Below are 27,498 nucleotides of genomic sequence, written 5' to 3' on the forward strand. Positions count from 1 at the left end.
AAGACTAACATAACAACACAATACCCAGGTTTCCAGCAAACTGAAAACACTAAGAATCCATAGAGTTTTGCTCTTTGAAGCTCTTTAGTTATTTCTTGTTCTCTTACAACATTGCTTTCTCTCCTCATTAGTAACAAGTATTTCATTATTAATTCAACAATGCATTAATGTGTATTCACCATTTATTATTCATATAGTGATTTTTAGTATTAAGAAATTCAGAAATATGCCATGGATTTACAGAATAGTTAATTGGGAGAACAGGTTCTGTACAGACACATACGCACACATTTTAAAGTCAGAGGATGATCTTTTTCAAATAATGTATATAGTAAGTGTGCCAATATATACCTTGAACTTTTTTTCAAGTTAATAGAAACAAGTCTTTATTAAGTACTTTTAATATCAGAAAAATAAAACTCTTATAATTCTCTTTACAGCAAATATATAATATCAGTGCTTTGGCCATCTTAAGTTAAAGGCCCTTTATCATAAAATGTATGGCTTTAAACTTTACTCAAATTGAATTTATAATCTCTATGACTTCCCTACATGTACATAACAAAAGAGTGTAGTAAAATTAGCAAATACTAAACTATATTGATAATTTATCATTCTTAGTTTGTGGTTTTTAGAAACAGTACACACACCTAATATATGTAGATTCTTTGGCTTATTAGTTGCAGTGTACAATGCAACAAAATACAAAATACATGCTTGGTGAACATTCATTCATATATATATCTATACATATATGTATATCATACATATATATCTACAAGACAGCAGCTAGAGATTAGGTTTCAATACTGACATTTAATTATCCTACAAGCATTACATCATAATAATCTTTAATTGTGTTTTTGTTTTCATTAGCAGTAATTCCATTTTTCATTTCTTTTTTGGTCTTATTTGCTGACTGGAATCTCCAATGTAATTTTGAGGGGCCATCCTTCTCTGGTTTCAGACATTAAGGGAATTGTTTTGACTATTCAACAATTAACTTTTTTACATTAAGATTTACATAATTCACTATTGGTTTGTTTTTTTTTTTGTTTTTTGTTTTGTTTTTTTTTTTTTTTTTTTGACAGGCGGAGTGGACAGTGAGAGAGAGAGAGAGACAGAGAGAAAGGTCTTCCTTTGCCGTTGGTTCACCCTCCAGTGGCCGCTGTGGCCGGCCCACCAGGCTGATCCAATGGCAGGAGCCAGGTACTTATCCTGGTCTCCCATGCGGGTGCAGGGCCCAAGCACTTGGGCCATCCTCCACTGCACTCCCTGGCCACAGCAGAGAGCTGGCCTGGAAGAGGGGCAACTGGGACAGAATCCGGTGCCCCGACTGGGACTAGAACCTGGTGTGCCGGCGCCGCAAGGCGGAGGATTAGCCTAGTGAGCTGCGGCACCGGCCGACTATTGGGTTTAAAAATGGTAGCTAGTGGCCAGCGCCGCGGCTCACTAGGCTAATCCTCCGCCTGCAGAGCCGGTACCCTGGGTTCTAGTCCCGGTTGGGGTGCCAGTTCTGTCCCGGTTGCTCCTCTTCCAGTCCAGCTCTCTGCTGTGGCCTGGGAGTGCAGTGAAGGATGGCCCAGGTCCTTGGGCCCTGTACCCGCATGGGAGACCAGGAAGAAGCACCTGGCTCCTGGCTTCGGATCAGTGCAGCGCATCGGCTGCAACACACAGGCTATAGCGGTCGTTTGGGGGATGAACCAATGGAAAAAGGAAGACCTTTCTCTCTGTCTCTCTCTCTCTCTCTCTCTCACTGTCTAACTCTGCCTGTCAAAAAAATAAAATAAAATAAAATAAAATAAAATAAAATAAAATAAAATAAAGGTAACTAGTTTACTCTTGACAATTAATCATAGATAATTCATCAAATTATTCTGCATGAATTTAAGTGTTTATTTTTTCTTTAATCTGCTAAATTTCATTAATAGATATTCTAATAATGAAACAAACTTGCATTCCTTGGATAAACCAAAGTTGTTCAGTATGTTATTTTATTTTTTAACTTAATATTTAATTTTCTGAGTAACTTATTTTTTAACTTACATTGCAGTCAAAGGCCTACTGCTCCACAAAATAAAGAATTCAGCAAATAAAAAGTAAAAGACCAAGGTCAGTGGGAAAATAGGCAAAGGTTATAAACAATAATCAAATAAGAAGACGTTCAACTTACACAAAGTAAATTTTAAAGTAGGCACAAAATGATCACAACTATTGTAGTGTAGTATATTATTTCATTTAGTAAGTTTTCAATGCTTTCTTCTTTCTCTTCTCCTTCAGGAATCACTATGTTTGTTCATTTATTGGTATTCTACAGTCTATGTAGGCTTCCTTTGTTCTTAATTGTTTTTTCCTTATTTTTGTCTAGATGTGTAATTTCAAAAGTCTCATTCTTCAGATCAGAAGTTTTTTTCCTCCGCTTGGTCTGTTCTGCCACTGAAGCTCTCAACTGCATTTCTTATTGTTTATTTATTGTTGATTGACATTCTCAGCTCCAAAATATGTTTGTTTTTTAACGATTTCTACCTCCTTACTGAATTTTTCATTCAGGCCTTTTATCGTTTGCCCCATTTCATTAAACTGTCTCTGTATTATCTTGAGTTTCCTTAGGATCATTATTTTGAATTCTATTTCTGGCATTGTATAGATTTCCCTCAGATCATTATCTATTTCTGGAGAACTATTGTCTTCTTTTGCAAGGTGTCATGCTTCCTTGCTTCTTCTTGTTTCCTGTGTCCTTATGTTGCCATCTGCACGTCTGATATAAATATAATAGTCCCTTCTTTATAAAGTAGATTTTCTTAGAAAATAGTTGGGGTTTTTTGTTTTGCTTTTTTAAAGTAGGAATATAGGGCATCACTTGGCTTGTTGCTTTGACTTTGGTTCTGGATGAGCCTAAAAGTGTAAATTCTGAATGATTTTTTTGGCTTTAATCAATATTAGCATTATCTGTAAGTGCCAAAGTTGTCTCGTGTTCAGCAGTTCATGGAACTTTAAAGTGAATGTGGGCTTCTTAGAGTATGTATTATATATCTTCAGTCCCCAGAAAGATGAGAGTTGAGTGTCAGTCACTCTAGGGTTTGTGATGGCCAGAGCCTCCTTCTTGGTGGTAAGGGACACAGAGGAGGCTGTCTCTTTGACCCACTGAGTAAATCTAAGTGATGCTATGGCAGTGGCTCTAGGAATGTACGATGTAGACGAGACCTTCCTCGGGTCCCGATTAGAGAATGTGACTGGTGTTAGGACATAGAGCAGCAAAAGCACTAGTCCCAGAACTGAGAGATCTGGAGGGACGTTGTTCCCATCCTACAGGGTGACTGCAAGGTTTCCTGGGGATTTTAAACTTGCAGGAGTGGGTCTGGAGAGGTATAATGCAGGCAGGTTCTTCTTTACGCCCTGCAGGGTACATTCCAGTGAGTCCAAGGAATCCAGTAGTCAGCAACTTGGTGCTGCAGGATTCAGTGGGATTGTTACCCAGGTCTAACAGGGTGAAAGCTGGTTCTATTGGGCCTTGTAGACTGGTAGCCACCAGTTTAACCCGGAAAAATGCAGACAGAGCTCTCCAGATACCACAAATCAGTTTGAGTCACTATTCAGGTTGTTACACCAACATTGACGATCTCAAATCTGCAAGACACAGGTGGAACTGTCCTGAGTTTCCACACAGCATTCAAGGGTGATGCTGGAGCTTATTCCCTGGGCTCCCAGCACCATAACCTGTTCTCTGTTCTTGCCCTCTCACATTTTTATGGGCTTATGCTAGTGCTTGCACCAGTAAGGCAAGGGGAATCCCCCTACCTCATACTGAGTGGGCAAGTGTGGCTCCATGTCTTATGCCTACAACATCTACAGCTGAAAGGCACTGGGGGTCCACTCTCCACCCTGAAAAGTGGCCTCTCACTGGCTCCAGTATCTTCTGGTAGCAGCAGGGCTGCCAGCTCTCTCCTAAGGCAGAACAGAGTTCAGTAGTAGCTGTACAACAACAAATTAGAGTCTGACACTTTGGGAAGAGGGAGGCAAAGTTGGTTTGCTTTTCAGAGCAAAGTCGTCTGCTAGATCCCAGGCAGCTGTCTAAGTTGTACTTGAAGTCAGTGAGGACTGGGAATTCTCCCAAAGTCAGGACTGCTAGTCTGTATTGCTGGCAGGGGCCATGCTGCCTTCTTACTTTTTCCGGTAAGATGGCATTCCCCAGCTAGAGCAGGTGGCATAGGAGCTGCAGCTGCCAGCAGTGGTGGCGTGTCTGTCCTCTCTCTCTGCTGGCTTACAGAGTCTCCACGCTGTTCCATCACTTCTTTACTGAAGATTTCCCTCAATAATTCCCCTGGAAGCATGGCCTTTCCTTTGTTGTTCTGGTTTTTCTGCAGCTGAGGCAGGTGCAAACTTTTTCTCCATTCAGCCATCACAGATTATCTGTCTCATTTCTTAAATCTAATCACTGAATTCGCATATATATTTTTCTTTGCAAATATATGTTAAGATACTTGAATCTGTATTCATGGGCAAGATTTAGCTGTAATTTTCCCCTTTTAAAATGTTCTTATCTGGTCTTGATATTCACATAATATTAGTCTCATAAAATAGCCTGACTGGGGGAAGAAGAGAGGGAGGGAGGGAAGTAGGTTATCTTCTTAGCCCTATACCTATGAAATACATGAAATCTGTTCTCTTTATATTACTAAAAAAAAAATTACTCCTTCTTATTTCTGCCTTTTTCTTTTTTTATTTTCTGAAAGAGTTTGTAGAAAATTAAAACATTTTTTTTTTGGTGTTTGGTAGAACTTGTAGATTTAAAAAACAATTGGTGCTAGAAAGTTATTAAATACTGATTCAATTTCTGTTGTAGTTATTAGACACTTCACGTTTCCTAGTTATTTTTAAATTGGTTTCGTTATTTGTGTTTGACCATTCTCTGTTTGCAGTTACTGGCATAAGTTGACTGCAATATGCTCTTATCCTGTTAATTGTGTTACATTTATCTGTATTCTTTATAGTTCCTAATATTTTTGTATATGTGATTTCTCTATATTTTTCTGGAACAGTCTTGCCAAAGGTTTTCCAGTTATATTAATATTTTTAATTAAACTCTAGCTTGTTGATACTTCCTTGTATTTTACCTCATTTAATTTTGCTCTTTTTTATTTCCTCAAATTAAGGATATTCCCTTGTGTTCTTTTTTTTTTTTTTTTTTTTTTTTTTTGACAGGCAGAGTGGACAGTGAGAGAGAGAGACAGAGAGAAAGGTCTTCCTTTGCCGTTGGTTCACCCTCCAATGGCCGCCGCGGCCGGCGCGCTGCGGCCGGCGCACCGCACTGATCCGATGGCAGGAGCCAGGAGCCAGGTGCTTTTCCTGGTCTCCCATGGGGTGCAGGGCCCAAGCACCTGGGCCGTCCTCCACTGCACTCCCTGGCCACAGCAGAGGGCTGGCCTGGAAGAGGGGCAACCGGGACAGAATCCGGCGCCCCAACCGGGACTAGAACCCGGTGTGCCGGCGCCGCAAGGCGGAGGATTAGCCTAGTGAGCCGCGGCGCCGGCCCCCTTGTGTTCTTTAACTTCTAAAATTGAAAATTTATCTCATGATTTTGAATTTTTAAAAAATTTTTTCATTACATAAACTTAAGGCAAAAATCCTTATTCACCACCTTGAAAACACCTCCAGAATAACTCATTGATAATTATTATCATTCATTTCCTTTATGCTTTTTATTTGATCTGTGAAATACATAGAAATATGAGTTTTAATTTTAAATATTTGGCTATGAGTTACATTTTTGTTTCAGTTTATAGTTTTAAGACATTGTGGTCAGATAGCATGTTCTAGAAAATACTAATGCTCTGAAATCTGTTCATGTCTGCCTATTGTTTAATATATGATCTGTTTTCATAAATGTTCCAAGTACATGTATGCATGACAGGAAATGTATTCTCCAATTTTTAACTTCAGAATTGTATTTTTAAATCTTCCCTATTATTTCAGATCTTTGAAAACTTGGTCAATCATTTTATGAGAAAAATATTTTTCAGAAAAAGCTATGCTTTGGTAAATTTATCAATGTCTCCCTATCATCTTATCAGTGTTTGACTTTATACATGAAGTTATTTTCTTAAATCAATATGATATTAGAATTGTTATGTCTTCCTGATGAGTCTTTTATTATTATGAAAAGTCCATCTTTATTTCTAGGACTGCTTTTGGCTCTCAAGTTAATTTTTTCTGATATCAATGTTGATGTAACTGGTATTGATTTATCTATGCATATTTTGCACATATACATATTTTTCTGATATGAATACACTAGAAATGTTTTCATTAATATAATATCTAATATGTCCTTTTCCATCCACTTATGCTTGTAAAATGTATATAGATGATTTTAGTCTGACATTATGTGCCTCTTAGTTGTGAATCCAGTTTATATATTTAGATTAATTTCAACCATCTAATTTTATCCATATATTTTCTGTTTTCTTCTTTCAGTTTCTTTATTTTGATTTGATTCATTCCATTTTTAATGTCTATTGGAATACCAGTTATATGCTACATCTTTTAAATTCAATTCTTTAGAAATTATGACATAGTTTTAGCTTTATTGAGGTATAATTGATAATCAAGACATTGTATAGCTTTAATTTACACATCTTTAAAGGGTTGGACACACACATATACCTGTGATACTATCACCACAATCAAGACACTAAACATACCCATCACCTCCAAAAATATACTGGTATTCATTTTTGTTTTTGTTTGAAGAGCACTGAACATGAGATTTACTGTCTTAACATATTTTAATGTGCATGTACATATTATTAGCTGTAGATGTTATTTTGTACATCAGATCTCTAAAACTTACTCATCTAATGTAAAAGAAACTACATATCCATTGAAAAATAATTCTTCATTTGCCTCCTCACAGCCATTGGAAACCAGCATTCTATTCCCTGCTTTTATGAACTTGGCTTTTTTAGATATCACAGACAAGTAAAATCATGTAGCATTTATCTTTCAGTGACTGACTTATTGCACTAAATGGAATGACCTCTAGATTTATACATATTGTTACAAATGGCAGGATTTACTTTGTTTTTAAGGCTGAATAATATGCAGTTGTGTGTATATACCACATATTCTTTACCCTGGACAGTCATTTAGATTGTTTATTGTAAGTGTTTCAGTAAACATAGAGTTGCAGATAATATTTCAAGACCTGATTTTAATTCTTTTGGATAAATACTCAGGATTGCTAGTTCATATGATTCTATCTTCACTTTCTTAGGGGCCTCCATACTATTTTCTATAGTGATTATATTGTTCTACATTCTCACCAATAGTGTATAAGAATTCCAATTTCACACCAGTGCTTGGTATCTTTTGTTTTATTTTTTATAGCATCCTAAGAGATGTGGGGCAACATCTCATTATACTTTTGATCTGCATTTCCTTGGTGATTAGTAATATTGAACATCTTTTCATATACCTGGTGGCCATTTGTATATCTTTAGAGAAATGTCTATTTCTGTGTTTTGTTTTACTGTAAGTTAATGTTTTTAAAATGTCCACGTTACATAAAGAAATCTTGAGAGTCAATACAATCCCTATTAAAATGTCAATGACACTTTTTACGGAAAAAAAAAAAAAAGAAGACAAGATGACTAAAGAGATTTCTGTTTTCATACTCCCAAAGAAACAATGATTTTGATGACTATTCATAGGCAGGAATACCTCTCTAGAAATCTGGGAGAGAAGTGGAGAGATTTCAACATGCTATTTGAGCAAAAAAATCCAAAAATCAATACATTAAGAATGGTAAGAAGAATAAATTCACTTTGACTGTGTCAGTTCCCCAAAAGCAACACAGCTCAGTGCCAAGACAGATACTTTCAACCTATAAATTCACCCACAGGGGAAGATCAGAGTGAAGGAAGAGCATGGCTTCCCAGCCTCTCAGGACATTACCCTAAAGGCTCACTTCAACCTTGCCTCACTCAGATCACTGAGGACATTGTCATGAAGGAATAGTTTGGGGGACCTATGGAAAGATAGGAAAGATGGGGGCCCACAGAAGACATAATGCAGATCTCAGAAAACAATCAATAAGTGTACAGGACTCCATGAAGAGACCCACTAATGAACCCTCAACTGAAGCCCTCCCAACACTCAACAAGCACCCCCAGCAGTTCACCCACACCACCATTATGGCTTATATGAGCACCCACAAATGGTGTGTCTGCATTTCTAGGAAAGGCATGAGAAACCCTTCACAGATAGCAAGCGCAGCACCTCCACAGAGGCTTTAGAGACAACACATGGATCTCAGTAGCCAATTCAACTCTGTGAGATTGGGAGAAGCCCACAAGTTCAATCGCTTCAGGGAACTACCCTAGGGAAACTAAGCAGGAAGCCTCGGTATCGGACTTAAAAAGAAAGTCTACACAATCCTAAGGTTTTTCTCTCATACATAAAGAGATAACAAATGGAGTGGGCAGGCATATCCAAAAGAAAAGGTCAGAGGGGCCCCAGAAGTCTCTAACCAGACCAACATTTTTCTCCCAAGCCAGTCAGTTTATAAAGACTGAAGGCAGGGACTTGTTTTGAAATGGCAAGAACAACAACAGAAAACTTTAAAGCAAAGGAAGAAATCAAAGAAACATAACCTGAACCAGGAACAAAATAAAACTATGGTGCTTGGCCTCAGAAAAGCAAAGAACTCTGAATTTCCTGATAAATAACTCAAAATGGTCATCTTAAAGAAGCTCAGTTAGCTACAAGAGAACACAGATAACAACTAGGTGAAATCAGAAGCAGAATACATGAACAAAATGTGAAGTTCAGTAGTGCAGAAGCCATAAAAAAAAGAGCCAAACAAATTCTGGAACTAAATAATACAATGACTGAAATGAAAAATTCATTGGAGAAATCATCAGCTGACTCAATGAAACTGAATAGTCTGCAGACTGAAAAACGGATTGCTTGAAATTATCCAGCCAGAGGAACAGAAAGTAAAACAAATGAAAAATCTTGAAGACAGCCTACATGATTTATAGGATGCTATCAAGTGAAATAATATGTATTATTATGAAAGCTACAGAATGAGCAGAGAAAAAGAGTAGAATGATTACTTAAGGAAGTAATGACAAAAAACTCACCCTTATCTGGATATAGAAATGACATCCATATCCATGATGCCCAGTAACCCCTGTACAGTCTAAAAATCAAGAGATCTTCTTCATCAAGATAAATTATAATGAAAAAAAAATCAGAAAATGTATAAGGTGAAGATGGTTAATAAACAAAGCATGTGTCGCCGGCGCCGCGGCTCACTAGGCTAATCCTCCGCCTAGCGGCGCCAGCACACCGGGTTCTAGTCCCGGTCGGGGCGCCGGATTCTGTCCCGGTTGCCCCTCTTCCAGGCCAGCTCTCTGCTGTGGCCAGGGAGTGCAGTGGAGGATGGCCCAGGTGCTTGGGCCCTGCACCCCATGGGAGACCAGGAAAAGCACCTGGCTCCTGGCTCCTGCCATCGGATCAGCGCGGTGCGCCGGCCGCAGCGCGCCAGCCGCAGCACGCCGGCCGTGGCGGCCATTGGAGGGTGAACCAACGGCAAAAGGAAGACCTTTCTCTCTGTCTCTCTCTCTCACTGTCCACTCTGCCTGTCAAAAAAAAAAAAAAAAAAAAAAAAAAAAAAAAAAAAAAGCATGTGTCAAAACAAAGATAGATTTTTAGAATTATATTGATAAGTTTGAAGATGAAAACAAGTATATTACTTTTCCTTTGTAAAAAAAATAACTATATGCTGCCTCCAGGAAACACTGCAGACTTAAAGACACACATAAGTTGAAAATGAAGGAATATAAAATGAGATTATTTGAAGATTTCTCAGAAGAAATCTTGCAAATCAGGAGAGAGTATAGGAATGATGTATTCATTGTAATGACAGAAAAAAACCTACCAACTGAGAACACTCTATCCAGAAAAGCTATACCTAAAAAATTAAGGAGATAAACAAAAGCTGAGGGAGTTCATTACCAATAGACCTGAAATACAATAAATGATGAAAGGAGTCTTCAAGATTAAATGAAAGGATGCAAAATAGCAACATGAAAACATATGAATGTATAAAACTTATAGGCAAGGTAAGTACATAGTCAAATCCAGAATGCTCGAATACTATAATGGTGGTGTGTAAGTCACTTTTAACACTAAGTAAAAGTTAAAAGACAAATGTAGTAAAAAATAACCATAGCTAAAACAATTAATACATATGCACTATAAAATATATAAATAGTAGATCTAAAACATAAAATGTGGGAATGGGAAAAGTAAAAGTATAATTTTTGCATGAAATCAAAATTAAATTTTGTCAGCTCAAAATACATTAATATCCACACATGTGCACACACATGTAGAATTTTATGTAAGCTTTATGATGATCACACAAAGCAAAAAACCTATAATAGACACAGAGAAGGTAAGTAGAAAGGAATTAAATTATACCACTGCAAAAATAATTAAATCACAGAGGAAGACAACAAGAAAGGAAGGAATTATGAAAGATAAAACAATGAACAAAATGGGACTAGAAAGCCCTATTTACTAACATTTATTTTAAGATTAAATTGCCCAATTAAAATAGTGGATCCAGTAGACTGGATAAAGAAATTATGGGATATGTACTCTATAGAATACTATATAGCAGTAAAAAACAGTGAAATCAGGTCATTTGCAACAAAATGGAGGAATCTGGAAAACATGCTGAGTGAAATAAGCCAGTCCCAAAGGGACAAATATCATATGTTCTCCCTGATCAGTGACAACTAACCAAGCACGAAAAAGGAAACCTGTTAAAGTGAAATGGACACTATGAGAAACGGTGACTTGATCAGCCCTTGCCCTGACTGTTGATGAACAACTTAATACTTATCCCTTTTAGTATTTTTTTCTGTTTGTTCTACTTAATACTATTGGTTGAATTCTGTAATTAATACACAGTTATTCTTAAGTGTTGAAACTTAACTGAAAAGTGATCCCTGTTAAATGTAAGAGTGTGAATAAGAGAGGGAAGAGATTAACAATTTGGGATATACTCAATCAGACTTGCCCCCAATGGTGGAGTTAGAAACATACCAGGGGATTCCAATTCAATCCCATCAAGGTGGCATGTACCAATGCCATCTCACTAGTCCCAGTGATCAATTTCTGTTCACAGTTGATCATAATGATAGGACTAAGAATCAAAGGGATCACATAAACAAAACTAGTGTCTGAAAATACTAACCAATAGAATAAAAGAAAAGGGAGAGAACAATCCAACATGGGAGGCGAGATACACAGCAGACTCATAGAATGGCAGATGTCCTAAACAGCACTCTGGCCTCAGAATCAGCCCTTAAGGCATTCAGAGCCAGCTGAAAAAGCCCATGAGAGTATTTCAGGCATGGAAAGCCAAGACACTCTGGAAAAAAAAAAAAAAACACGTAAATGAAAGATCTCTGCGAGTGAGATCCCAGTGGAGAGAACAGGTCATCAAAGAAGGAGGTACCTTTCTCTAAGGCAGGATAGAACTTCCACTTTGACTATGACCTTGCCTAAATATGATCAGAGTCGGTGAACTCAAAAGGCTTCCATAGCCTTGGCAACTCATGACTGGAGCATAGGGAGATTACTGATGCCATAAACAAGAGTGTCAATTTGTAAAGTCAACAACAGGAGTCACTGTGCACTTACTCCTCATGTAGGATCTCTGTCCTTAATGTGCTGTACATTGAGACTTAATGTTATAACGAGTACTCAAACAGTATTTTTCACTTTGTGTTTCTATGGGGGTGCAAACTGTTGAAATCTTTACTTACTATATACTAAATTGATCTTCTATATATAAAGAGAATTGAAAATGAATCTTGATGTGAATGGAAGAGGAGAGGGTTGCAGGTGGGAGAGAAGTTGGGGGGAGCATTTTAAACCATAAGCTATTCTTTGGACATTTATATTCATTAAATAAAAGTTAAAAAAAGAACAAATCAGAAAATGTATAAGGCCAAGGTGATTAATAAACAAAGCATGTGTCAAAACAAAGATAGATTTTTAGAATTATATTGATAAGTTTGAAGATGAAAACAAAATATTACTTTTCCTTTGTAAAAAAAAATAACTATATGCTGCCTCCGGGAGGCACTGCAGACTTAAAGGCATGCATAAGTTGAAAATGAAGGAATATAAAAATGATATTCATGCAAATGATAACTATACTTTGATCAGACTTTAAGCCAAAAACTGACACAGGAGACAAAAATGGACATTACGTAATGATAAAGGGATTAATTCATCAAGAGCATATAATACTTCTAAATATATATGCACCCAATATCATAGCACATAAACATATATAGCAAACATTAACAGAATGAAAGGAGAATTACACAGCAATACAAAGTTAGCAGACTTCACTTTCAACATTGGATAGACCAGTGGACCTCACATACGTATACAAGATATTGCATCCAACAACAGCAAAATAATATTTTCCTCAAATGCATACAGAACATACTCCAACATAGTTCACATGTTATATTACAAGTCCTAACAAATTTGATAAGATTAAAATCACATCAAGCATCTTTTCCAGCTATCATGGTATGAAATTAGCAATCAGAAGCAAGAAGAAAATTAGAACATTCACAAGTATATGGAAATTAAAACTGCCTCTTAAGCAACCAGCGGATCAAAAAGAAATCAAAAGAGAAATAAAAAATAGCTTGAGGCAAACAAAAATGGAAACATAGCATACTAAATTTATGGTTTGCAGCAAAGGCAGTTCTAAGTGAGAAGTTATTAGAAGCAAACACCCATGTTAATAAAAAGAAATATCTCAAATAGGAATCCTAACTTTATACCTCAAGGAACTAAAAGAAAGATAAACAAACTAAACCCAAAATCAGCAGAAAGAAGAAAACAATAAAAATTAGACCAGAAATGAATGAAATGGAGATGAGAAGAAAAGTAGAGAAGATAAGTGAAGCCAGGAGCCAGGAGCTTCAGGGCCCCAAACACTTGGACTGTCTTACATTGCTTCTCCCAGGCCATTAGCAGGGAGCTGGATTGGAAATGGAGCAGCTGGGATAGGAACTGGCACCCACAGGGATGCCATTGTTGTAGGAGGTGAGTTTACCTGCTAAGTCACAACACCAGCCCCTATTGAGTTCATTCTTAGTGTACAATTTTTTTAAAGCTATACATTCTACTTATATATATATATATTTATTGTTATCCTTTTAAATCATGTATTTAAACATTTTACATCATTTCTGGGATTAATATTAATGTATCAGTTATCATTTTTAACATTTCACAAAAACTTAAAAATTTCAACATACTTTCACTTAAACCTAACAAGAACCTCGCCTTCCATTTTGAAATTGTCTACATGTTTTGTTTCCAGATGTAAAACAATAACTTTTTTTATTTTTTTTTTTTTATTTTTGACAGGCAGAGTGGACAGTGAGAGAGAGAGAGACAAAGAGAAAGGTCTTCCTTTTCCATTGGTTCACCCCCCAATGGCCGCTGCGGCAGGCGCACCGCGCGGATCCAAAGCCAGGAGCCAGCTGCCTCTCCTGGTCTCCCATGCGGGTGCAGGGCCCAAGCACCTGAGCCATCCTCCACTGCCCTCCCAGCCCACAGCAGAGAGCTGGACTAGAAGAGGGGCAAGCGGGACAGAATCCGGCACCCCGACCGGGACTAGAACCCAGGGTGCTGGTGCCGCAGGCGGAGGATTAGCCTAGTGAGCCGCGGTGCCGGCCGAACAATAGCTTTTAATCACAAATAAGTCACATGATTATTTACACTTGATTGTAAATTTGATTGCCTTTGTCTTTACCCTTTTAGTTATATCCAATACTCTTGTCTTCTGTTTTTTTCTTTTTCTTTTCTTTTTTTTGAATGCAACTAGAATATATTTGTGAGCAGTTCTTTCAGAGAGCATGTGCAGGTGGTAAACATCCTGAATGGCAGGCTGATTATTTTACCCTTTCCTTTGAATGCTGCCTTGGCTGTACTTATGAATGGTTCCTTACTGTAGGCCTCTTGTAAGGATTCTGTGTTTTATTTGAACTGTAGATTCATTAAAAGGCCCTGAGCAGAAGACAGACATGATCTGACCTAAGAAGTCGGAGGGTCTCCTTAGCTATGTTGAGAACAGTCTTGAGGGGTTGGAGAGCAGGTGCAGAGAGGTCAGCAAGAGCTGACCATGGCTTAGACCAGGAAAATATCAGTAGAGGAGGTGAGAAGGGAGCAGATTTTAACTACATTAGAGATATGCTAATTACTTTAAAATCGTTTTCATAAATGACTGGGATTTTCTGACAGATTGGAAGAAGAGTATAAGAAAACAAGAATTGTCAGGGTGTCTGGCCTGCTCCACTGGAAGTGTAGTCTTGCCAACAGCTAGAGTTGGCATGCTACAGTTTGGAGGAAAAGCACAGGAGCACGTCTGGGGACATGTTGAGTTTAACAAATCCGTTACCATAATTCACAACCTATCCCTTGTAGTTTGTTCCTTTTAAAAGGCTCAAGAATTAAAGAATATTGTGAAGCAATCTAGCTTTGTTTTCTCAGAATTTGATGACTAATTTTCACATAACTTGACAGCAACTAATCTTTATTATCAAGCCTAATTCTTTAAACTTATTTCCTTGGATACAACTCTCTTTGGAATCCACCTAAGTATATGTAACATTTAATTTTAAAATAATTACCCTGATCAATATAAGTGGGTTGGAAGCAAATATGACTGGCATTTGGTAAGCAACAACTTGCTGATATGAACATAAATACACAAACAGCTTAGGAAATAGTATTTAAAATGTGGATGAGGACAGTAAATTTTATAGTAAGATTAGAGTGTATTAGTTATTTGAGTGAGTTATTTAGCTAGTGGTCAATTAAAACAGTTTCTACGTGCTGTAAAATTGCTCAAAAAGAAGAATGAACCATATTACTCTTCAACTGTCAGTATTGAGAGTGACTGTTTATCCAAATTGTCATCACCCTTAGCGTTGTCAAACTTTTTAATCCTTTTCTTGGGTGAAGGAAAGGAAAGATGTCCTTTTAACATTTAGATTTTGAAATTTATCAGTGAATTGAGCATTTTTCATGCATTCACTGGGTATTTGATTCGGCTACTTTATACCGAAATATATCTAGGGTATATCAAAGTCCAGTGTATTTGTTATCTGGGCAGCTTAGGATCATTTAAAAAAAAATCACTAATTTGTTTGAAAGTGAGGGAAGTTGGGAGTGAGACAGAGAAACAAAAAGGGGGAGAGAAAGAAGAATGTTCCCAAATGCTGGGTCATTCCTCAAATGTCCCCAGTAGCCAGGGCTGGGCCAGGCCAAAGCAGGCAGCTGGAACTCAAGCCACAATGCTCATATGGGTGGCAGAGACACAACTGCTTGAGCCACCACCTGCTATCAGGGTTTGCAAAATGCTATAATTGGGAGTGGATCTGGGACTTGAGCCCAGGCACTCCAAGTGGGGTGAAGGGCATTATCATCTTAGCTACTACATGAAACGCATGCCCCAAATTCATTGTTGGAAAATCATTTGCACAATAATTATGTTTTTATTGACTTTAACTGATATTCACTATACTGCCATCTGTTGTTTTCTGCGTTTAGGAATTATTTGGAACTTGTTGCAAAATCCATTCAAGAGTGGGTCACAGAAGAAGAAGCTGTATACCAGGAATCTAAAATGGCTGAGGAAATCGCTAGGACCAAGGCTGACTTGGAATTGAAAAGTTCGACTAGCACCAAAATCGTTGCTCCCCCCAGCAAAATTTTTACCCTTAAAAAATCCAAAAGTAAGTAACCAGTTCAACTTATGCCTAGAAATAAGTCCAAAGGCATTACGCAACTTTTTTTTTTTTTTTTTTTTTTTTTTTTTTTTTTTTTTTGACAGGCAGAGTGGACAGTGAGAGAGAGAGACAGAGAGAAAGGTCTTCCTTTGCCGTTGGTTCACCCTCCAATGGCCGCCGCGGCTGGCGCTCTGAGGCAGGCGCACTGTGCTGATCCAATGGCAGGAGCCAGGTACTTATCCTGGTCTCCCATGGGGTGCAGGGCCCGAGTACTTGGGCCATCCTCCACTGCACTCCCTGGCCACAGCAGAGAGCTGGCCTGGAAGAGGGGCAACCGGGACAGAATCCGGCACCCCGACTGGGACTAGAACCCGGTGTGCCGGCGCCGCAAGGTGGAGGATTAGCCTAGTGAGCCGTGGTGCCAGCCCCAACTCTTAATTTAATCAAAATGGTGATTATTTCAGGTTTACAAAGAATTACCCACAAAATTCCTGTGACTATTTAATTTTTTGATACATAGAATAGCCACATTCTAAATACAATGAGACAGTGCCTGAGTGGGATAACAGATTGTCTGGCTTATATTGACTCTACTTCCTAAAAATCTAGAAGATAAAATCTGTTGTGTAGATCAAATATTATATGTAATGGAAATGTCAAATGTCTTCACAGGTAGGTTTGGTAGCTTAAGACAGCTAAGATTTGTTGACAATATAGGATGTAAATTCAGAGTTAGTGGTACTTCCTTAGAATAATTATAGATTACAAAAGCAAAATTAAAGCAACAGATTCTTTAGAACAACAAACAGAAGAGTCCTAACACTAACTTAGACTTTGAACCCAGAGATAAAGAGAAAAGGGATTTTTGGGGGCTTGTGGCAGGGATTTGGATCAATATAATGTTGTTTTTGTAGTAAATTTCTACAGTTGGGGGACTATAGGAGAAAGGGAGAAGAGGGTGACAAAGAAACTAAAGTAGATTTTTAGGAGGATTCTAGATAAAAATTAGAAAAATAAGGTAATTCGTTTGGAAAATGGGATATTTCATTGCATTTGTGCAAAGGAAATGGACTCCCTGTCAATAATATTATTTATGATGGCCAAAGTTGAGAGTACCTTATCATAAAGAAGCAAAGCTATATAATTTCTTATTGCTGTGAATATAAATTAGTATAACCATTATGAAAGATAGTATGGAGAAATCCTCAGAAATCTGAAAGTGGATCTACCATATGAACCAGCCATCCAACTCCTGAGAATGTACCCAAAGGAAATGAAATCAGCATATGAAAAAGTTATCTGTACCCTCACGTTCACAGCAGCTCAACTCACAAAAGCTAAAATATGGAATCAACCCAGATGTCCATCATCTGATGACTGGATAAAAAAAGAATGTGGTATAGATACATGATGGAATATTGCTCAGACATAAAAAAGAATGAAATCCTGTCTTTTGCAAGAAATTGGTTATAACTAGAGACTATTATGTTTAGTGTAACAAGATAGTCCCAAAAAGACACATATCGTATGTTTTCCCTGATTTGTGGAAACTAATATATAGAGCAGAAAATATGTAATGTATATGAGTGAAGTTTACATTTTGAGACTTGATTATTGTTTACAGCCCTTTTACTGTTGAGGAACAGTTTTTTTTCTACTTACTACTTGTTGAATTCTGTATTTAGTGGGGGGTTAAGCCTGAGGTTATAAAGAAAACTGAAAGGTATGACATTGTAAAAGTTAAAAGAAACATAAGAAAAAAAAAAAGGAGGGAGGGAGGCTGGGAAGAATCATTATGCTCTTTAAAACTGTCTATATGAAATAGATGAAATTTGCTTCCTATATATATGAAATAGATGAATATATAAAAATTAAAAGAAAAGAAAGCAAAGCTTTTAATTTTCAAAGGTTTTGCAACTTTTGTCAGTTAGCGGGGGATTCTGTACATGGCTTGACAGTAAAGCGAAACTTAGCTAACCAAATTGTTGATGAATCATTTTCCGTATCTGCCTAGTTGGTTGTACAAGGATACTTCAAAAAGTCTGTGAAAAAAAAGAAATTAAAACAGCAGTTTGTTTTGGTGGAAGAAAAAGCTTGAAATCCATAGCACGTGTTTTTCACAAGCTTTTTGAAGTGCTTTCCTGTAGTCCATCAGCTCAGTCTTCCTTCTAATGAAGGCCCAGCAGGTCAATGCTAAGAATCTAGAAAAATGAACAGCTCTATACAAAACAGAGAAGTAAGGCTGCCCTTTCACACTCATGCCCAGGGCCCTACTTGTCAATTAGTAGGAAAAATTATGAATTCACTGTCTTTTGTTTTCTAATGCTACTAAGCAGACCAATATTTTAATATCTACTGGAAATCAAAATAAAAGGAGAGGGTCAATTTGAGACTGGAATGCAGCTGGTAGATTTTTTATTCAGTTTGAGGTCTCTCAAGAAAGAGACAAGCCTTCAAAACAGAGTGACTAGGGTGGTGAGAGAAAAGTTTCAATATAGAAGGAAAAATAAGATTTGTTCTGTGTGTTCTGGGAGTGCTAACCTAGGATTAGTTAAGTGACAGCTTTAGGGAGAGAGATTCCAGTTCAATAAAAGAAACAACTAAGAAAGGAATGCACTGTTTCCAGAGGCAGTGAGAACCCTATTATTGAAGTTGTTCAGTTCTACTTTAGACGTCCACTCTGGAGATGGGAAGGAGGAATTCAGGGATGGATGAATACAGCAGATGAACAGATGGGTGAATGCGATGGCCTTAGAGATGCCTTCCCACCTAGAGATCAGGTCCTTCTGTGATGCCTTATTGAAAGGAGTTGTTAAAAGTCTATTTTTCTCTGGTTATAGGTAATAAAGGAATCAGCAAAACAGAAATATCAGATCAAGAAAAAGAAAAGGAAAAAGAAAGAGAGAAGGAAAAGAATCCTTTCATTTTAGAAGGCTCTCTTAAGGTAACACAAACTGAGACAAATGACACTGATTAATCACAAACAGAAAATCTTATGGTGGGGAGTTTGTGTGGTGTAATAAGAAACAAGCTTTTTGCTAAATCCTCAGGTATAACTGAATCTGCAATGAAAGGACGATCTGTCCAACAAAGCCTATCTTCTACCAGATGTTAACTCTTTAAAGAAATTCTATCTTTTTTACATAACCGCAATGCCTTGTTTATCCTTGATATACTCTATTGTTGCAGGTGTTTTTTTCTTTGCATATCTTATTTGAAATTTTAAGTTTAAAAAGTAATATATGCTTTTATAATAAATCAAAAATGCCCTGGTTATCCTCAGGCTCTGAGGTAAGAAATATTGAAGTTTTGATATGACCTCTGCTCATATGCGGAGAGTTTTGGGTTTATGATTTAGAATTGGTTTGGTTTTTTAACTCTGCCATGTGCTTTCTTTCTTTTAGCAACTGTTGTATCTCAGTGGATACATTTTGAATAGAGTATTTGTCTCCACCCAAAACGTATCCACTGATATATAATCCCCAATATGGTGGTACTCGGAGATGGAGCCTTCAGGAGGGAATTGGGTCATGAGTGTAGATTCCTCGCGAATGGGACAAGTGCCCTTCTAACAAGAGGCCAGAACCAAGCCAGCTCAGTCTCTTTCCACCACGCGAGGCCGGCAGTCTGCACTCCAGAGGAGGCTCTCACCAGCACCCAGCTATGGGGGCATCTTACCCCGGACATCCAGCCTCCAAAACAATGAGAAGTTGGCTTGCTCTTTATAAGCCACCAGCCTGTGGTGCTTTTTCATAGCAACCACAACTGAGTGGGGTAGAAATTAGTGACAGGAGTGAGGTGCTGCTGTAATAAACACCTAAAAATGTGGAAGCGGCTTTGTATTTGCGTACTGGATAGAGGCTGGAAGAGTTTTGGAATATGAGGATACTTCCAAAACTTATGGAAAATATAATTTTAAAAGTTTATCTTAGTGAAAAAAATTAAATTCCACACATAATCATTTGTGCTAGAAGCTGAGATTGTCATGAGGGAACTTTTAAAAGTGATTCTAAAAAGGGGGAAAGGGAGCTGTAAAGAAAGCTTCTCTATTCTTAGGGAAAAATAAAGAATCACACACAGAGTATTGGTGAAATATGCCTCCATCTAAAGGTCATTCTGATAAGGCCTCAGAGAGAAATGTGGAACATGTTATTTGCCAGTGGAGTGAAGACAATTCTTGTTATAAAGCATAAAACCTTGACTTCATTGTAGCTGTTCCTAGTACTTTTTTGGATGATAGAACTTGTGAGCAATGAAACTGAATGTTTAGCTGAGGAGTTTTCTTTTTTGTTTTCTTTCTTGTTTGTTTGTTTTTAGAAGGCTTTTATTTAATGAATACAAATTTCATATGTACAACTTTTAGGAATATAGTGGCTCTTCCCCCCATTCCCGTCCTCCCACCCCCACGTCCATACTACCTCCTATTCCCTCTCCCATTCCATTCTTCATTAAGATTTGTTTTTAATTGACTTTATATACAGAAGACCAACTCTATACTAAGTAAAGATTTCAACAGTTTGTGCCCACACAGACACACAAAGTATAAAATACAGTTTGAAGACAAGTTTTACCTAAGTTAATTTTCACAGTACAACTCATTAAGATCAGAGGTCCTACATGGGGAGCAAGTACACAGTGACTCCTGTTGTTGATTTAACAAATGACACTCTTATTTTTGATGTCAGTGACCACCCGAGGCTCTTGACATGAGCTGCTAAGGCTATGGAAGCTTTTTGAGTCCAAAGCCATGACAAGGCCATGAGCAAAGTGGGAATTCTCTCCTCCCTTGAGAGAAAAGCACGTCCTTCTTTGATGGCCCCTTCTTTCCACTGAGGTCTCACTCACAGAGATCCTTCTTGAGAACAGTTTTTGCCACTGTGTCTTGGTTTTCCGTGCTTGAAATCTGAGCAGTTTTCTAAGAACAGTGCTGAAGGGACAACTTGGTTCCTCCAAACTGCTTACAGTAAAATGTGAGGAGAGAAAAGGCTTAAAGATGGAGTTATTAAGAAAGGAGAAACTAGTGTTAACATTTGCAAAATCACCAGTTTATACATATTGCAAAAATTGAGAAAGCATGTTCTGAAGAGAATACTAAGTGGCGGCCAAGTGACCATTTGATAAAAAGTTTAGTACAGGATTAAATGATGAAGTTAATCAGCTGCTCCAGCAGGAATACTGCCAGGGTATACTGAAGGAGAGGAGATGAGAAGGAAGGAAGAAAGGTCAAACCTGGGATTTTACAGGACAGGGCCCGGCAGGTATTTCACTGCAGATGTGCTCTATTCTGCAAAAAAAAATAAATAAATAAAATAAAAAATAATAAGCCTAGGACAGGCAGACAGACATCACATAATCTGACTTGTATGTGGAGTCTAAAAAAAATAGGTGATCTCATAGAAGTTACAAATACAGAGGCTGGGGAGCGATAGGGAAATATTGGTTGATGAATACTAGGTTGTAGCTATGTAAGAGTGGACGTTCTGGGGCCCTAGTGCACCATAGGGTGACTGTAGATAATGTTGATGTGCTGTATATTTCTCTATTTGTAAGAAAATGAAAACTTGGAATACAGAACATCAGATGTTTTCATTATAAAAAAAAGTTAAATGCTTGAAAAGATAAATGTATTTAACCTGACTGGATATTACACAACATATACATGTAGTAAAAAACACTTTGGACCTCATAAAAATATACAACTTTTATATATTCGTTAAATATCTGAAAAATAAATTCAAAAAAATATTCTTAGTTTCAAGAAAATGAACAAGGGAAGAATGACTCTGAAGGTGATTCAGAATTGTTGACGGAGGCAACATAAGGATGCCGGTTTGTGTCCCAGCTGCTCTACTTCCTATCTGGCTCCCTGATAATGACCTGGGAAAACAGTGGAAGATGGCCCAAGTCTTGGGTGCCTGCACACATGTGGGAGACCTGGAGGAGGCTCCTGGCTCCTGGCCCCTGGCTTCAGTCTGGCACAGCCCCAGCCATTGTGACCATCTAGGGAGTGAACCAGCAAATGGAAGGTCTCTCCCTCCTTCTCTATAACTTCGAGTTTCTCTTCTTTTGAGATTTATTTTTATTTATTTGAAAGAGTTACAGAGAGAGGTAGAGACAGAGAGAGAGAGAGAGGTCTTCCGTCCCCTGGTTCACTCCCCAGATGGTCGCAATGGCTGGAGCTGAGCCGATCCGAAGCCAGGAGCCAGGAGCTTCTTCCAGGTCTCCCATGTGGGTGCAGGGACCCAAGGACTTGGGCCATCTTCTACTGCTATCCCAGGCCATAGCAGAGAGCTGGAAGAGGGGCAATTTCTTAAAAGAAAAATGAGAGAAAGAGGAAGGAAAGAAGGAAGGAAGGTAGGTAAGGGGGGAAGGAGAGAGGGAGGGAGAAATTGTTAGGGCTCTGTCCACAGTTTCAGAAGGTAGAAGTCATCATCTCACTTTGGACAGACCAGATGCCTCCACCCTAAGCCATGGGGAATTAAACCCTATTCAGCAGAACCCTTAGTCCAGCACTCTCACCCAGCAGAGCTTCAGGGGTGGAACCATCACTCCAGTGAGGCTGGAAGATGGGGCCACACGTCAGTGAGCCTGCAGGGCAGAACAGGGAACCAAAGAAAGCCCGGGGCCTGGGTCTGTTGAAGATGGCCTGGACCTGGCATCCACTGGAGAATGAGGTTCTAGGAATCAGTCTGGAACCTGTGTCCACAGGGGCTGGCCTGGCACTGACTAGATCTGGAGGCTGGAACCACCGGTGCTGACATAACACAAGAGTGGGCTTAGAGGATAGATCTGCAGATGCTAGCCTGGAGTCTGTGACTGCAGAGGCTTGTCTGGTGTTGAAGCACTCAGGGATCCTGGTCAGCAGAGGCCAGCTTGGAGCTGGGGAATGCAGATGCCAGCTTGGCCCTAGACAAGTCCTGCAAGCTGGCCTGTGTGGGTCCAGGCAAAGACTAGGAACGTTCTGAAGGCTGTGCCATAGCAGCAGGCATGGCAGTGGGGCAGGCCCAGAGGCTTAACCCACAGATAGCACAGATAGTCTTGGGTTGTGGGGACCTATCTGTCACTGGGCTTTACTGGGACAAAGTTTCCACAGAGTAGAGGCATTCACTTCCCTCTACTTCCCCACACAGATGAGATCTCTCTCCCTGCTCTGCTGCCTGGTTTTGGGGCATGACTGACACAAGGAATGCATGCCTGTTCTCCTATTTTCTTCAATGCATGTTTTCTTATTTCTGTGCTACTCATACTAAGTGCTATACCCTCCACCTGGTTTCCTTAGTTCTTGTGGAGATATTTCCATACCATTCCAGTTTATTATGAAAGCATAAAAGTGAACAGCCACATGAAGAGGTACAGGGGTGAAGGTCCAGGAGGGAGCCAAGCACAGGAGCTCCTGTCCCTGTGCGGCGGGAACGTGTCAGCCTCGCGGAATGTGGATGTGAGCGCTGACCGAGAGGCTCTCCAAACCCTGTCAGTTAGGGGGTCTCGTGGAGGTTTCATCATTCAGGTTTGCTCAATCGTAACCTCACTCTCCAGCTCCTCTCCCTCTCCTGGAGGTTGGGGAGCGTGGCTGGAGGTTGGAAGCTTATAATCAAGGTGTGATCTATCTAGTGCCCAGCTCCATCCCCCACCCCACCCAGAAGCTATGGAAGAGCTGTGTCCTTGAAACAAAGGATGAGCCTATCTCTCTTGAAATTCCAAGGGATTTAGAGCTCTCTGCCAGGAGCCAGGAATGCAAAGCAAGCATCTATTTCTTATTATATCACAATATTGCAGTTGCTATTAAACTCAGTTTTTACTTTTCTGAAAATTGGCTTTATTTTTGCCTTATTCATTAAGAGAATAGTTTCCATTTATATATTCTTGGTGGGCTATTTTATTTCATCTTGGCATTCTCAGGATATCGTACCGCATTTCCCTTGTGGAAACTCTGCCTTCTAATGAATTGATTGGCAATCTGATTTGTCATTCTCTTCAGGCAGTTTATCTTTTCTCTCTGGATGCTTTGAAAACATTCAGTGATGTGCTGGTGAGCACTTAGCACTAGTTCCCTACAAAAACAAAATAGTGCATATGTGTACACCTACAATTTTATTTTACATTTTGCTGATATATGGGATGTATATACAGTTTATAAATAATAATAAAGCATACAATGGTTTGTATTACAAATTCTATAAGCCAACTGATTCTAAATAATATTTTTTTGATTTTTGTTAAATTCTTGTATCCTTAGTCAACCTGTGATTACAATTAACCAGCAACTGTAAATCCAATATGAATGCTAATTGACATTTTCAGTTATGTTAACAAGTAAGTCAAAAGTGAATCAACCAAGAGGCATGTCTCACTCACATGAGATACTTTGCTGAATGAAAGAATCATTTTGAGGGCCGGCGCCGCAGCTCAATACGCTAATCCTCCACCTAGCGGCGCCGGCACACCCGGTTCTAGTCCCGGTCAGGGCGCCAGATTCTGTCCCGGTTGCCCCTCTTCCAGCCCAGCTCTCTGCTGTGGCCAGGGAGTGCAGTGGAGGATGGCCCAAGTGCCTGGGCCCTGCACCTGCATGGGAGACCAGGAGAAGCACCTGGCTCCCGCCTTTGGATCAGCGTGGTGTGCTGGCCGCAGCGCGCCAGCCGTGGCGGCCATTGGAGGGTGAACCAATGGCAAAAGGAAGACCTTTCTCTCTGTTTCTCTCTCACTGTCCACTCTGCCTGTCAAAAAAAAAAAAAAAAAGAAAAAGAAAAAAAAAGAAAGAATCATTTTGGAATAGTGGAAGACTATTTCCTCATTTGTTTGTGCTAGTTAACATGTAACAAGTACCAACATGACACCCTTTTTAATGTTAATGTTATTAATATTTCTCCATCACTTTCTTAAATTTCAATAATCATAATTTGCTGATATCTGTAACATAAATATTTTCCCAGTGACTGATGTCAAGCTCTCAATGTTGTATCATTGCATGCCAAGTTGGAAGCAATGTGGAGTAGCATATTATTATACAATATAGTGTTTCTACAATACAGACACAACTCACATAAATAACCTCATGAATATAGATATCAATGAAATGTAACTAAGTAATTATGTGGTGGTGATTTAAGAGTATCTATTGCCTCTGCTTTAATATTTTACTTGAATGTGCATTCATATAATTTACTTTTTGATGACCATTGTAGTTTAACAGCTGGCTCACAAAATTCCTAAAAGTTTAACAATAAACTCTTACAAGTCAGTATGAGTAAGTTCCAGCATACCACAGTTATTACCTACTTTTGATTCATTGGCCTTCCTGGATATTGGCATTACTGTCTTTCATCAACTCAAAATGTCTCAGCCATAAAATGTTGCCTTTCAGAAGTCCTATTCCATTTCCAAGAGGTCTTTCGAACATTGTCATTTTGATACTCTTCTCTTTCTTACTTATACTTTCAATACTTTCTTTTATGTATTTAAACATATTTAAAATTATTTTATGCTCTCTATTTGGTAATTCCAGTATGTGAAGTGTTTTGCAGGTATCATTTAACGATTTGTTTCTTAAGATTCTTTCTCAATATGGCTGATTTCCTTGTGTTTTGTGATTTTCATTTATGAGATAATATCAATTTGTAGCTTTTTGAAAGTAAACTTTTAAGGTAATGTGCATTTTAGTCATAAATCTGTGTGAGAACAGGCTTGTGTTTATAAATTCTCACAGGTCACTCCCCAACCCCTAATAAGATCCAAAAAGCAGACTAGAATCTCCTTATTCTTCCTCTATGGGAAAGAATTTTTTTCTAGTTCACCCAATAAAGCTGTCATTTTTTTTTTTTTTTTTGGACAGGCAGAGTGGACAGTGAGAGAGAGAGACAGAGAGAAAGGTCTTCCTTTGCCGTTGGTTCACCCTCCAATGGCTGCCGCGGCCAGCGTGCTGCAGCCAGCACACCGCGCTGATCCAAAGCCAGGAGCCAGGTGCTTCTCCTGGTCTCCCATGGGGTGCAGGACCCAAGTACTCGGGCCATCCTCCACTGCACTCCCTGGCCACAGCAGAGAGCTGACCTGGAAGAGGGGCAACCAGGACAGAATCCGGCGCCCCAACCGGGACTAGAACCCGGTGTGCCAGTGCCGCTAGGTGGAGGATTAGCCTATTGAGCTGCGGCGCTGGCAAGATGTCATTTTTTAAAAGATTTATTTTTAATTATTTGAAAGGCTGAGTTAGGGAAAGAGACATCTTCCATCTGCCGATTCACTCTCCAAATGGCCACAACAGCAGAACTGTGCCAGGCTGAAGCCAGGAGCCAGGAGATTCTTCCCGATCTCCCACATGGGTGCAATGGCCCAAGGACTTGGGCCATCTTCCAGTGCTTTCCCAGGCCATTAGCAGGGAGCTAGATTGACAGTTGAGTAGCCGGGACTCAACCACCACCCATAATAGGATGCTGGTGCCACAGGCAGCAGTTTTACCCCCTATGCCACAGCCCTGGCTCTAGGAGCTGGGGCAATCAGAAGCCAGAAGCCAAGAGCATCTCCCATGTGGGTACAGGGGCCCAAGGATTTGGGCCACCTCTTACCGCTTTCCTAGGCCATAGCAGGGATCTAGATTAGAAGTGGAGTAGCTGGGCTTCGAACCATAGCGCGACCCCAGTGTTATTTCTATCTTACTGGGTTTTGTTATCTAGTGTGCAACCTCCCACCTCCCCTTTCCCCAACCTTTCCCAGCCTCTAGTAATCACCAGCGTAACTTCAGAGAGCTTTTTATTTTGTAATTTATACATAGGAGAGAGAACATTTGGTGTTTGTTTTCCTGAGTCCACCTTATTTCACTTAACAAAATGATCTTCAGTTCCATCCTTATTGCTGCAAATATCAGTGTTTCAATCTTTTTTTATTCCACTGTGTATATTTACGTAATTTCTTTAACCATTCATTCATCAATAAACCTCTAGGTTGATTCTATGTCTTGGGATACTCTGAGTAGTGTTGCAATGTGAAGTGGTATTGCTGGGTCGTATGGTAGATCTATTTTTAACTTTTTGAGGAATCTTCATAATGGCTACACTAATGTACATTCCTGCATTTGTAACTTTCTGTCTTTTTTATTTTAGCCATCTAACTGAAGTGAGATAATAATTCATTCTGGTTTTGACTTGTATTTTTCTGATAGCCAGTGATATTGAGGATGTTTTCATGTATTTTTTGACCATTTGTATTTCTTTTTTGAGAAATATGTATTCATATCATTTGCCCATTTCTTGACTGGTTGTTCATTTTGTTGTTGTTGAATTTTATTTCCTTACATATTCTGTATATTAACCCTTTGTCAGATGAATAGTTTACAAATAGTTTCTCAAATTCTGTTGGTTGTCTCATCACTCTGATGGTTTCATTTGCCGTGCAAAAGTTTTTTGTTTTTTTTGGTTTTTTTTTTTTTGACAGACAGAGTGGACAGTGAGAGAGAGAGACAGAGAGAAAGGTCTTCCTTTTTTCCATTGGTTCACCCCCCAGTGGCCGCTGTGGCCTGAGAGCTGTGGCGGGCGCACCGTGCTAATCTGAAGCCAGGAGCCAGGTGCTTCCCCCGGTCTCCCATGGGGTGCAGGGCCCAAGCACTTGGGCATCGTCCACTGCACTCCTGGGCCACAGCAGAGAGCTGGACAGGAAGAGGAGCGACTGG

The 27,498-nt window shown here is 39.1% G+C and overlaps 1 protein-coding gene across 3 annotated transcripts in view; it reads left to right on the top strand.

The window, feature by feature from the left end:
- The window catches only part of SPAG17 (sperm associated antigen 17), a 274,935-nt gene that overhangs the window by 119,677 nt on the left and 127,760 nt on the right, over nucleotides 1–27,498 (top strand). For all 3 annotated transcript variants that reach the window (XM_051857350.2, XM_051857351.2, XM_051857352.2), the window contains 2 exons: nucleotides 15,664–15,848; nucleotides 18,683–18,786. In XM_051857350.2, coding sequence (XP_051713310.2) covers nucleotides 15,664–15,848; nucleotides 18,683–18,786 — 289 coding nt within the window. The remainder of the gene's footprint in view (nucleotides 1–15,663; nucleotides 15,849–18,682; nucleotides 18,787–27,498) is intronic.

The sequence above is a fragment of the Oryctolagus cuniculus genome, chromosome 7 (genome assembly GCF_964237555.1).
Source record: "Oryctolagus cuniculus chromosome 7, mOryCun1.1, whole genome shotgun sequence".
Taxonomy (NCBI): Eukaryota; Metazoa; Chordata; class Mammalia; order Lagomorpha; family Leporidae; genus Oryctolagus; species Oryctolagus cuniculus.